Below are 13,629 nucleotides of genomic sequence, written 5' to 3'. Positions count from 1 at the left end.
GCAAAGAATTGGAAATCAAGTGAATGTCTTTCAACTGGGGAATGGCTTAACAAACTGTGGTATGTGTATGTCATGGAACACTATTGTTCTATTAGGAGGGATGGGATTTCAGGGAAGGCTGGAGCATGAACTGATGCTCAGTGAGATGAGCAGAACCAGAAAAACACTGTACACCCTAACAGCAACATGGGGGTGATGATCAAACTTGATGGACTCGCTCATTCCATCAGTGCAATAATCGGGAACAATTTTGGGCTGTCTGCAAAGGAGAGTGCCATCTGTATCCAGATAAGGAGCTGTGGAGTTTGAACAAAGTTCAAGGACTATTCCCTTTAATTTAGAAAAAAAACAGATAGCTTATTGTTACCTCTTAGAATTCTTGTCTCTTCTTTAAGGATATGATTTCTCTCTCATCACACCCAATTTGGATCAAGGTACAACATGGAAACAAAGACAAGACTGACAGATTGCTTTCTGGGGCGGGGAGGTAGGATTGGGGAAAAATTGTAAAACTCAAATAATATCTTTAATAAAACTATTAAATATTTAAAAGTAAAAAAAACCCAAAATAAAATAAATGGGAAAAAAGTGAAAGATAATAAATTTGGGTCTTAATTTAAACTCCACGGTTCCTTCTCTGGATACGGATGAAATGGATGAAATTCTTTAGATGCAAAAGAAGCAATTCTTGTTAGGATAGAAATGGGGAAATTGTTTGAAGTAGTTCTTTTTTTTTTTAAGATTTTTCAAGGCAATGGGGTCAAGTGGCTTGCCCAAGGCCACACAGCTAGGTAATTATTAGGTGTCTGAGGCCGGATTTGAACTCAGGTACTCCTGACTACAATGCCAGTGCTCTATCCACTGCGCCACCTAGCCGCCCCTGAAGTAGTTTTTAACCTGGGATTCCACAGATAGATTTCAGGCTATTTGGGAACTTGAATAGGAAAGAATTAAAACTTTATTCTCAGTAACCTTCTAACTCTCATTTTCTTTATGAATTTTTAAAAAATTTTGAGTAGGGGTTTCTAGATTTTACCAGTTGTGATAGAGGGCTCGTGACAAAAAAAGATTAAGGACCTTTTATCTAAATGGATTTGTGTATGCCCAGAGAATTTACCAACTAACTTAAATTTTGAAAAAACTTTGATAACAGTAAGACTAGATAATGAATAGTGAGTTTTAAGCATGACACTGTCCTGTAAGAATCATGTCAGGCCTTCCAAGTCCAGAACCAGCTAAGGTAGGCAAGGAAAACTTAAGGATAACAAAATATGATTTTGAGACTCCATTATATTATATTGGGAATCATTATAACTGGGGAGTATATGAGTTTTAAGCAAAAAAATGTCCTTAGTCCTTGGAATTTTAAGGGATGATAACTGCTAATGGTAACTTAATTTCTATTTTGCTTCTATTGTTCTGACCAAAGATAATGATCTTGGAACTAGAAAGAACAAAGAGGAAAAATGATTAATTGGGAGTGAATATTCAAGATGTCAGGAATTTTAATGTCACTTGGCCCAGAAGAGTTTTATCCAAAAGAACTGATAGGTATGATTATTGAGCCATTGGCATTGGTCTTTGACAGATCATGAAGAACAGAAGAGGTACACTCAGATTGAAGAGAGATAAATGCCAGATTTTAAAAAAATGGTTTAAAACTTTACTACTGGCTAGTGACCTTGACTTTAATTTGTAGAATTTAATAAAGTTCTAGAACTTTTTATTAAAGTATTAATTAGCATCTCAAAATAAAGTTTTATTACATTTAAAATGTAAAAACCATTCTTAGTTTGTGGGTCATGCAAGAAAGGATAGTGACTAGATTTTACCTTTGCACCACAATTTGCCAGTCATTAAGCTAAACACCGGACCAAATTGAATAAGATGTATTTTGATAGAGGTTAATGTAAGTTTTTCACTTGAATTAAAAGAAATAAACCTTATAGTTATAAAATGGGGGAAGTAGCTAAGTGGAATTTTGTCTGAAAAAGATCTAGGTTTTTTTTAGTTAGCTTGCCACGACAACATGAATCAACAGTATAATATGGCAGCTTAGTAAACCAATGTAATTATAGGCTGCATTTAAAGACAAATAGAAAAGGAAAAAACTAAAGACAAATAGAACATGAAAGATTGGAGAAATATAGTCCTGCTGTGGTATTCTGCTGTATAGTCAAGTATTTATTAAGCACTTACTATGTCCCAGATTGTATTATGTGCTCGATTTACAAAGCAGGGTAAAAAACAGTTGATGTATTCAAGGATTTTCTAGTCAAGCAGAGAGAGATGACCTGCAAAGAACTATATCCATACAAGATAGAGGATAGTCTCATTTTATCTGGGACCTGAATAAAGTCAGGTGAGAAAGAAGAGAAAACAGATGAGATGAGAAAGGAAATTACAGGTATGAGTGGTGATAGTCAGTGAAAAAGATCTAGTCAAGAGAAGGAATGTCACATGTGAGGAACAGCCAGGAACCCATTGTCACTGGTCTGTAGCATAATTCTATGTATGTTTTTAAATGCTTCTAAAAACATTATTCTGGGAAGGATTTCATAGGCTTCCTGATACATAGTAGGCACTTAATAAATATTTATTGATTGATTCACTAGACCCAAAGCAGATCCATGAAACAAAAAAAAGATTGAAGAACTAAGCTGAACCATAATATGCATGGAGGGAAGTAATGTGTATGTAAGAAGATAAAGTAGTTTGTGACCGGATTTTGGGAAGCTTTCAATGCTAGAGAAGTTTGTATATGGCCATTGGAATTTGATAAAAGAATAACATAGTCACAATTTTACTTATGAAGATCACTTTGAAGGCTTTGGGGAGAACTTGAAGCAGGGAGACCAATTAGGAGGCTATTGATTGATGGTCAAGTCCTAACTCAGGTATTGACTATGTCAATGGATGAAAGGAAATGATTGTGAAAGAGAGTAAGGGAAACAAAACTTGACAGCTGATTGGATATGTGGAAAGAGTACTAAGTAGCTGAGTCTGACATTGAGGTGGTTAGCTTGAGTAATTGGAAGAATAAGAATGTACTCAACAGAAATTGAGAGGTTTGGAAGAGGGTGGATTTTGGGAATAGATAGTACTTTCAGCTGTTTTCTGAGAAGCATTTCTAATTCTGAGATTCTGTGAAAATAGAATAAAATTAGCTTTAAAATTTTATATTGTGTATTCCTTACCCCAACTGTCTATTTTATGTGTTTTTAGTGGTTTTAAATCTGGATTCTTAAGATATGGATCCCATATCTTTTAGTTAAGTTTCTGATTGGTTTTTGATTTTTTTGGTTGCATCTTTATTTTCATTATCACTGCTCATTTCTTCATAGGTCTTTTTGGAACATCTCGGGTACAGTATGTTGCAGATAGTGCAATGAAAATTGTTTTTCTCAATACTGATCCTTCCATCATAATGACTTATGATGCTGTTCAGGGTTTACATTCTCTCTGGATTCTGCGCAGAGTGAAACCTGAGGTAAGGAAACAAAATCTTGTCAGTGTTTACCAAACTCAAAGTATTAGTACCCTTGTCCCCTACTTATATTACAAAAATGTATGAAATTTTGTTTTAGATATGTTGCACAGCTGCGTGTTCTAATAACAATTGATATTTAGTACTTTGAAGTTTTGTAAAATACTTCATACGCTGTTTCTTTTGATCCTTTTTACACTATGAGGTAGCATAATTATTAACACCATTTTATATAGGAGAAAACTGAACCTGTGAATAGTTGTAACTTGCCTGTGATCTCACAGCTAGAGGTAGAATTCAAATCTGAGTCTTTTAGATTCCAAATCTATCAGTGTATCCATTGTGACAGGCTCCTCTCAGTGGTCTGGGAGTCATAAGATCTTTGTTGTGTTATTTCTACAACTTTTTTAGCCAAAACAATAGAGATGGTAGTAATTGTATTACTTACCTGAGTGATTTATTGTGGGGAAAGCACTGTGTAAAATATAAATTGTTTAACTCGGATTTATTATTGATAAATGTTGCATACAAAAGAAAAATGCTCAAAAAAGCCATCAATTCTCATTACAGAGAAATTGCTATTTCAGCATAATTTTTTCCTTTTCTTTTATCTTTTTTAAATTAAGGAACAGAATGTGGTTTTAAAGTTCTCAGAACAAGGCGGTACCCCACAGCATGTGGCTACCAGCAGTTCCCTAACTGCCCACCTCAGAAGTCTCTCTAAAGGAGATTCACCTGTGGCTTCACCTTTCCAGAATTATTCTTCCATTCATAGTCAGAGTCGGTCAACATCCTCTCCCAGTTTACATTCTCGGTCACCTTCTATTTCCAACATGGCAGCTCTTAGGTAAATAATGGTGCTTGTGGTAAATGACTTTAAAATCCTAAGGAAAAGAGTACGTTGAAAAGTTAGAAACTTTGCTTATGTTATTGTACAATTTCAAAATCATGCTGCAATGGAATGTGTGGAATTAGTAAGTAGGTAGCTTATCTTTTATTTTCATATATTTCCAAATTTATTTTTACTCTGTTCATTAAATCCTTTCTAGAAAATTTTTCCCCGCTCCCCTATAACATTACTTTTATCACTAAGGGCAGTATGCTGATGATTTTGACTTTAAAATATTTAGCTACAATTTTAATAATTCTTCACTGCTTGATATTTTGAAAGCTGTTTTTGTTACTTTTTAATTTTTATTGTCAAATGTGTAATTTAAAAATAATGAATAAATTACATGATCATAGTTCAGACCAGGGTAAGTTATTCTGATTTTAGAATTAGCTAAGATAGAAAATAAAATAGCTCTCCCTTTCCCCCAGAGGAATGTTTTATTGTATATTTAAGTTGGTTCAGGAGAGCACTAACATAGTTATTTTTAACACACTATTCTAAGAATACTCTAGTACCCGGAGATATTACTGTTTGTATTTTAAAATTGTGATTATATTCAATTATTGCTGCTGATAGTCTGTTTTTGGTTTTGCAGTCGTTCTCATTCTCCTGCCTTAGGAGTACACTCATTCTCAGGGGTGCAGAGATTCAACTTTTCAAGCCATAATCAATCTCCAAAGAGGCAAAGTGTTTCTCATTCTCCAAATAGCACTTCTAATGACTCCTTTCTTGCACCAGAAATGGAACCAATTGTTCCAGAACTTTGTATTGACCACTTATGGACAGAAGCAATTACCAATACCAGGTTTGTTATTTTACATTTTCAAATATTTCAGGAAAAAGCATTGATATTTAAAGCACTGTGTTCCATTGCCTTTAGAGTAATTTGCTTCTTTTGGATTTGTGTTCAATATATCACATGACGCAGAGTACCACCAATATAGGAATTTTTTTTTCTTTAGGGGGAAAATAGGTTGACCAGATTTCATAGGGTCAGTATTTAGAGCCTGAAGGAATGAGATTGGGAGATTTTGTCTTTTAATACATCTCATAAATTTTATTTCTGTGTTATTCAAATTTAAATGAAACTAAATTTCACATATATTATTCCTAAAATGTCTTTGGCATAAGAATAGCATATGGTACAGGAAGCACTCTGCATTCCTACTTGATATTTGCCCTTATTTTGTGTCCACATATACTTGATGCCAGTAAAAATCCTCTTTAGTTTTTAATGAGCCATATGTGTTGTAATTACTTACTACAAATCAGTGTTGATTCCAGGTTTTTAACATCCTGCCACAGTGATTAGGGATTGGATTGGTGAGAGATATATAGAATCCTCTAATAGGCAAGGAACAGCAATAGAGTATCCTACTGAAAACTATTTCCTTCCTATATCCCCAAATTGAAGATTGATTTAGATTAATTAGATTTTCTTTGGGTAGAAAATAATTCTTGAGAGTATAGCACCTTAGTTATTGTCACATACAGTAATGTAATTTTAGTTAGATAAGCAGTATTTAATTGATAATAGCCTTTAACTTCCTTAATTATGTAATTAAGGAAATGGAGGAATGGGTAATTTTGAATTCTGGGACAGAACAGAGGTAAGTCTGGTTGATTAAACAATTTTGGAACTTGGAGGATAGCATGAGAGTGCTGTTGCCTATGAGTAGGGGATGGAAAGAGTTGGGTAACCTGAGAGGAAAAGGGAGGTGGGGGGGGCTTTAATTTAGTTATACTCAGCCCAGTCTCCATACCCAAGTTGTTTAACTCTTACTGCTTTTAGCTTTGCTTTTATCTGCTTAATGATGTAACTTACATTTTCTTAGAACTTTAAAGTTTATAAAATGTTTATCTCAAAACAATTCCATGAAGTAGATAGATAGTGCTTGTATTACTATCATCATTTTACAAATAAAAGAATAGAGAGAAAGTCAACCCCAGTCATGTAGCCAGAAAGCGTAATATATATTTGAACTCAATGCTGCTTGGGTTTGTTTCTTTAGTTTTTTAAATAGTTAAGATATAGATTTATTTTGATTTTAAATAAATTTAATTCCTTATCTGTATCATATATTATTATTGATTCCTTGTGACTTATTCCATGTACAATAGAAGCAGCTTTGGTGGTAATAGAAGATCTGTGTTCAAATCCTATCTCTGATATTTAATAGTTGTACATAGGCAAGTCACTTTGCCTCAGTAAGCTTCAGTTAATTGAGCTGTGATGGTAAATATTTACATTGCCCATATGTGTTTTAGTTTAAGTATTTTACTTGTGCTGTCAATTCTTAGACAAGTGCTTTGTAAAGCTTAAAGAGGTAAAGATATAACAATTATTATGTTATCTCTTAATTTAAGTTGTAAATCTTATATTTAGAATTAGGATCTTTTCTATTTTCCATATTGCTATAAATCATTTATCTAAATGCAATATACTGTTCTATAATAAACTCTCACCTGTTCTCTGTCTGAAAGCCAACCTGTTCTTCAGATATATATTTGAGCCAGAGAAAATGTCATTACTAACAATGGTGCCAATATTCAATCAGTGATTCTTAATTTTATTCTACTGAAGTATTTCTGAAGAACCCTATAAGTTCCTCCTCAATCTCACACTTTTTTTTCCCTCTTTCCTTTATTCCCCCTGATGATGCAAAACAAGGCAAAATCAGCAATAGACTTAAATGTCTTGCTGGGAGGAAAGAAATTGCACTGGAGGAATGTTATTGACCGCAGAATTATGCTAATAAATATGCAGAGTGGAGCATGGCCAGGAGGTGGAAACAGCAGCCTGTTGGTGAAGGACAGGAGTTCTTAACTTTTATGCTATGTCGTGGTCTCATTTGGCAGTCTGGTGAAGACTATGAACCCCTTTTCAAAATAACATTTTTGAAATAATTGAAGGAAATGATAAATTTTGTTTAAAAATCAGTAAAAATTAAATTATGATTTTTTTCATTCAATTCAATCCTTAACCTTAGGTACCATGAAATGTACTCACAGATCCAGATTAAAAAACCCATGGTCTATTCATGGTCTATTCATAGTCTATGTTGAAGAAAATAGACGGGACCAGGGGCGGCTAGGTGGTGTAGTGGATAAAGCACTGGCCTTGGAGTCAGCAGTACCTGGGTTCAAATCTGGTCTCAGACACTTAATAATTACCTAGCTGTGTGGCCTTGGGCAAGCCACTTAACCCCATTTGCCTTGCAAAAACCTAAAAAAAAAAAAGAAAAGAAAATAGATGGGACCAGATTCTCTTTTGGGAAATAAAGGGAAAAATTGAAGGGATCTCGGAGGAAAGGGGAATGAGGGAGGAGCTAGGAAAAAAGTTGAATATGAGATAGGATTTGGTTTCAAGACCATAGTATTAAGTAGTCACTTTTTATCCCCCATAATCTCCTTAAGATATTTGAAGGATAAGAATCCCAGTTTGGAAAATTATGCCTAAGGCAATATGTGTTATTAAAAAACATAACCTAACTTTGCCTGTGTTTGAAAATCGAAATTGAAAGAAAATGTGAGTAGATATCCTATTTTGTCTTATTAGGGTTCGTTGATCCAAATTTGATGCTGCCACATTTCTTCCTGAATATCTTTCTTGTACACTTTATAATAGTCTGAACCAAACCACAATGTTGACAATTATTCTTTTCAATATTTTTAGAGAGAAGAATTCTCCAGCCTCAAAAGTATTTATTACATCTGACCTCTGTGGACAGAAGTTTTTGTGTTTTTTAGTAGAATCCCAACTCCAGCTTCGGTAAGTATATACAAATGTGTATGAATGTGTATTTGTGTGGATATAGCTTAAGTTTTTATAGAAATGACTTTGAAATTTCTGCACAGATGTTCACATCAATGAAATATTCTATGTTATAAAGAAGATATATAAAATATACAGATTGATAAATCTTGGAAATCTTTGCAGCTGACCTGAGGTTTAAACCTACCTCTGACTCTGAAAAAATAGCTTTTAGTCACCTTGGCCAAATCATTTGACTGCCTTCTCTATATCTGTTTCCTCATCTGGAAATCTGGGGGTGGTGTTAATTTTTTCAAGATCTCTTTTTGTTTTAAAAACCTATAAATTCATAAGAAACATTCATGGATGTAGATTTTTAGAGGAACATAGAATACATGACCATAAAAATGTCAGAAATTCTCCAACCTAATTATTTAAAAATTCAGTTTTTATAAAAATTTATACTGTTGATGTTGATTGAAATACTTGGAGACTGCAATAGAGGAAGCACCAGACATAGACTTGGGTGCTATGTTACAATCTGCTCCCTACATGAAAACATTTCTATACCAATGTAGTTTTCTTAAGTATTCAAAGAACTTTTCAATACATTATTTCATTTGTTCCCCATGACAAACTATGAAGTAGACTTAGAGAACAGATGATATCTCTAGTTTTCTCAGAGCTATTAAGTGACTTGACCATTGTTACACATCTTAATATTGGAATGAGAAGCGGAATCCAAACCCTTTCCTATCCTTGTATTACATATATAAAATGTCTTAGCTCCTTAATTGATAAATCACTTCATTTTTGAGGTCAATCAATTTATATTTATTAAGTAATTATGTGTCAGGGACCATGCTAACATGTATGTATGTATCTTCGCATATTGGAGATTCAAAAAGAAGGCAAAAGATAGTCCCTGACCTCAAGGAGTTCATGACCTAAGGGGGAGACAACATGCAAACAAATTCTACAAATAAACTATATATAGGATAAGTAGGACATAATTAACAGGAAAACATAAGAATTACAAGAGATTGGGAAAGGTTTCATATAGAATAGGGCTGTTCAAGCTGCTTGTGATTTTATGCAGCCATAAAATGTTTGTTTACTAAATGCTTTAGTAAATCCAGCTACTGCAGAGTTGTCACTAAAATGGCAAATCAAAATATGTAGTCTGTTGTTCCAATAAAAACTTTTTAAGAGTAGGGTTGGACAGCCCTGATATACAAGGTGGGATTTTGGTTAGGACTTAAAAGAAGCCATTATAAGCCATTATAAGGTGGAGTTAAATCTATATGGAAGACAACTATCAGAGTTTTGGAATAGAGGATTTTAGAGATTCTTGTGATTCTTGAAAAGATAGACAGTAAGTTCTTGGTGCCCATCTGCAGTGTCTTCACGGGACTTTGAATATGATATGTATAGCTCTGTCAGTTGTGCTCCCAATTTCAGTATTTGACAGAGAAAGTATAGTTCTGTTCACTAAAACAAGGGATATTATATTTCTGTCAAAAATAAACCTTTAGGGGGCAGCTAGGTGGCACAGTGGATAAAGCACTAGCCCTAGAGTCAGGAGTACCTGGGTTCAAATCCGGTCTCAAACACTTAATAATTACCTAGCTGTGTGGCCTTGGGCAAGCCACTTAACCCCATTTGCCTTGCACAAAAACCTAAATAAACAAACAAATAAATAAAATAAACAAAAATTAAAAAAAAAAAACCTTTAATCCTGAGTTGACTTTTGCTGTTGGAAATTTCTACATTTATCTTTTAGGCTTATTTCTTATAAAAATATTTTATTGTTCACTTGAAAACTACCAAAATTAGCAGTTTTCATACATATGGAAGACCAGAAAGTAGGGATTGTACATGTAATTGCAAATCTACCATGTAAGCTTGTTTCTTTTGAATTTAATATGGTAGTATCAGTATTTCCCTGCTTGTATGTCTCCCTCTGAAACTCTTCACCATCTATGATACCTTTTTCTTTTTTTTTGTATCATTATCATTAGTAACCTGAACCATTTCCTCACCTAATAGCCAACATATCTTTGTATGTGTATACATAGTTGATTAATCTGATTTTTTTTGTACAAAGGCATTTCAGTTTCATTTCACAAAATTATACTTCTCTCATGATTTTCTCTGTCCCTTGTTTTTTCATGAGGTATTCCCTCATTGTAAGATATATCTCATTCCATTTTCCTCTCATTGGTTGATAATAGGACCTTCATGTAACTGTAACTTTTTGTGGTACTTGATATCTGATGTTTCAGATTACTTTCTAATTTTACCAGTAGTTTTTGTTAACTAGTATGTCTTTATCCCAGTGTTTTGTTTCATTAGGTTTATCAAACACTACTGTATGCAGTGCTTCTGGATCTTGTTTTTTAAACCAGTCTCAAATCCATATAATCTTTATTGCTTTGTAACACTTGAGGTCTGACAATTCTAGGTCCTCTTTCTTACTGCTTTATTTCATTATTTCTCTTGAGATTTTTGACTTTGTTTCTCCAGATAAATTTTATTATAATTCTGTCTAAGCCTATACATAATAATAGCTAATATTTATATAGCATTTTAAGTTTTGTAGAATACTGTATATGTTCTCATTTGATCCTACCATTGACCTATTTTAAAGTGTTGTGCCTCCTGACAGCCCCAATAGGTTTGACCACTGTAGCTTTTGTGAGTTACTTAATTCATCTTTGACTAATATTTTTTTAGAGTAATACCCTGGATCTGTAATTTCATTGGTATGAGTACTCCCTCTCCTGATATAGATCAGAACTCCTTTATACTGTCTAATATTGAATGATTCTTTTTTCTGTTTTTTATGAAAGGAATATTTGAGATTTAAAGCAGCTAGTTTCATGAGTTATCATGACAGCTTCCTTTGCAACAAGAATCTGGAGGTTTTGAACATAAAAGAAGAAAGATACTATATTTTAACAGTTGGGAATGACTTTTACTTATGTGAGAGTCATTTCCAAATTTGCTTTTGGTATATTGAGGCCACCTTGTTAGAGCAAAATAGATATTAGTATAAAGTTAATGAGAATAAAAATGAGAAGAAATACATCATAAACACTTCTTTGACCTGACCTACATAAGTTATTGATTCTGAAAAAATGTAGAAAAACAAACACTGACACATTACCACAATCCCTTAAAGAATTTTAACTGATGTAAATCACTTGTTCTATAATGAGATTAAAAGAGCCTAGAAACCACTGTAGCCGACAGATAAATACTTTATTTTTTGCAAAGTATTGAGATATATCAATTCATGAAACAAATGCAAAATGGACTTCAGTCTTACATGTCTTCATTTTTAATCTTCATAATTATTACAGACAAGGAGGCACAGGATGCTAAGAATTATATAAATTTTAGAAGTTATAAACATTACTTTAATTGTTGCCACTTCAAATGGGACATTCTTGTGTAACAGACAAGAAATTGCTATTATTGTAGTAACTGAACATATTGTTACTGATATGCTTGCTACAAATGAAGCCAGAAGACAAAAAGAAGTTTGCAGGAAAATAGGTTAGCTCATATATCCTCTTTAAATTAGACAGACTTGGTTTGCACCCTTACATGTATACATCTGTTGCTAATTGGTTGACTTCATTGTAAAGGTTGACAGTAGGAGATTGTCCAAATTGTATTTGGAAAATATTGTCCAAATTGTAATTGGAAAAAATTAGCCAGGAGTAAGAAAGATTTAATAAGGGCATAGGAAGATCTGGACATGGTGAATACCTACTATCATCAAAAAAACTACTGAATTTAGAGAGAAAATTACTTTGTTACAGGTGTCATATTTGTTTTTCAATCAATTATTTGTGTATAGCTATTTATATGTTTAGTTGGAGCAATGTTAAGAATACCAAATTAGGGGGCAGGGCCAAGATGGTGGCAGGAGAACAGCCTCTTTAAGTGCTGTTTCCAAAATATTTCAAAAACCTTAATATTATGACTAACTAAATTTTTGAGAGACAGAACCCACAGAAAGACCCAATGAGGCAATTCTCTAGCCCAAGGTAACCTGGAAAATAGTGGGAAGTCTCTGTTTCACAGGGTTGGAGGGGTGGCAGCACACTGGAGGGAAGGAACTTCAGCCTTCTGGGAACAGCCCCAGGGTGCTTGACCTGCCACCCCAGGAAACACCAAGCACAACTTGGAAGATCAGCAGGGAGACCTCTGCCAGAGTGTGAAGCCCAGGCCAGCATGGTCCTCCACAGCATGGCTGTGGCCCTCAGCACAGCCCAGATCCCAGGAAATGGAAGCAGGCCTGTGGAGTCACCCAGCAGGAGCTGCCTGGCAGCTGCTCCCTGAGCTCTCAGCCCATGGAAGCTCAGGGAGTGGAAGGAGACTGTTGAGATCTGTCCTCTAACCCTGGGACAGGTCTCTGGGGTTTTGACCACACTCAGACCCTAGTCACAGTCTGGGGCCCTAGAGGAGTGAGCTTATGGTCATTCAATAGACCAGGAGAGCAGTCAGAGCCTCACATACTGAGGTCCTTGCAGGGGGTGTCTCAATAATACTCAAAAGTTCAGGAAGCACCTCAAAACCAGGAACAGGCTGGGGAAATGAGTGAACAGAAAAAAAAAAAACCTGACCATAGAAAATTACTTTAGTCCTGTGGAAGACCAAATACACAATCTGAAGATGAGATAGTCCAAGCTTCTGCATCTAAAGACTCCAAGAAATATAGAAGTTGGGCTCAGGCCATGACAGAGCTCAAAAAAGCTTTTGAAAATCAAGTAAGGGGGAAAAAAAAAAGAAAATCAAGTAAGGGAGGTAGAAGAAAAATTGGGAAAAGAAATGAGAGAGATGGAGGAAAAACCATGAAAAAAGTCAGCAGCTTAGTCAAGGAGATCCCAAAAAATGCTGAAGAAAATAACATTTTAGGTTTAGGTCAAATGGATAAAACAGTTCAAAAAGTTATTGAGGAGAAGGATGCTTTAAAAAGCAGAATTGTTCAGATAGAAAAGGAGATAAAGCTCTTTGAGGAAAACAAATCCTTTAGATGTAGAATGGAGCTAAGGGAAGATGATGACTTTGCGAGAAATCAAGACCCAATAATTCAACACCAAAAAACTAGAAGAAAATGTAAACTAATCTCATTGAAAAAAGCAATTGATCTGGAAAACAGATCCAGGAAAGCTAATTTAAAAATTATTGGGCTACCTGAAAGTCATGATCAGGAAAAGTGCCTTGATCTCACTTTTAAAAAATTTTTTCAGGAAAATTGCCCTGATATCCTAAAAGTAGAGGGTAAAATAGAAATTGAGAGAATCCACTGATCTCCTCCAGAAAGAGATGGGAAAAAAACAACCCCCCAGGAATATTATATTCAAGTTCCAGAATTCCCAAGTCAAAGAGAAAATATTACAAGCAGCCAGAAGGACACAATTCAAAAATCATGGAGCTATAGTCAAGATTAGCCAGGACTTGGCAGCATCTACATTAAGGGCT

General features: G+C 34.4%; 1 protein-coding gene across 2 annotated transcripts in view; it reads left to right on the top strand.

The window, feature by feature from the left end:
• Positions 1-13,629, top strand: part of ANAPC1 (anaphase promoting complex subunit 1) — a 147,744-nt gene that overhangs the window by 22,881 nt on the left and 111,234 nt on the right. For both annotated transcript variants that reach the window (XM_074209276.1, XM_074209277.1), the window contains exons 8-11: positions 3,345-3,490; positions 4,114-4,334; positions 4,975-5,184; positions 8,056-8,151. In XM_074209276.1, the coding sequence (XP_074065377.1) occupies positions 3,345-3,490; positions 4,114-4,334; positions 4,975-5,184; positions 8,056-8,151 (673 nt within the window). The remainder of the gene's footprint in view (positions 1-3,344; positions 3,491-4,113; positions 4,335-4,974; positions 5,185-8,055; positions 8,152-13,629) is intronic.

The sequence above is a fragment of the Macrotis lagotis genome, chromosome 1 (assembly GCF_037893015.1).
Source record: "Macrotis lagotis isolate mMagLag1 chromosome 1, bilby.v1.9.chrom.fasta, whole genome shotgun sequence".
Taxonomy (NCBI): domain Eukaryota; kingdom Metazoa; phylum Chordata; class Mammalia; order Peramelemorphia; family Peramelidae; genus Macrotis; species Macrotis lagotis.
Note: the sequence above shows the minus strand (reverse complement) of the source record. Positions and strands in the feature narration are given on the sequence as shown.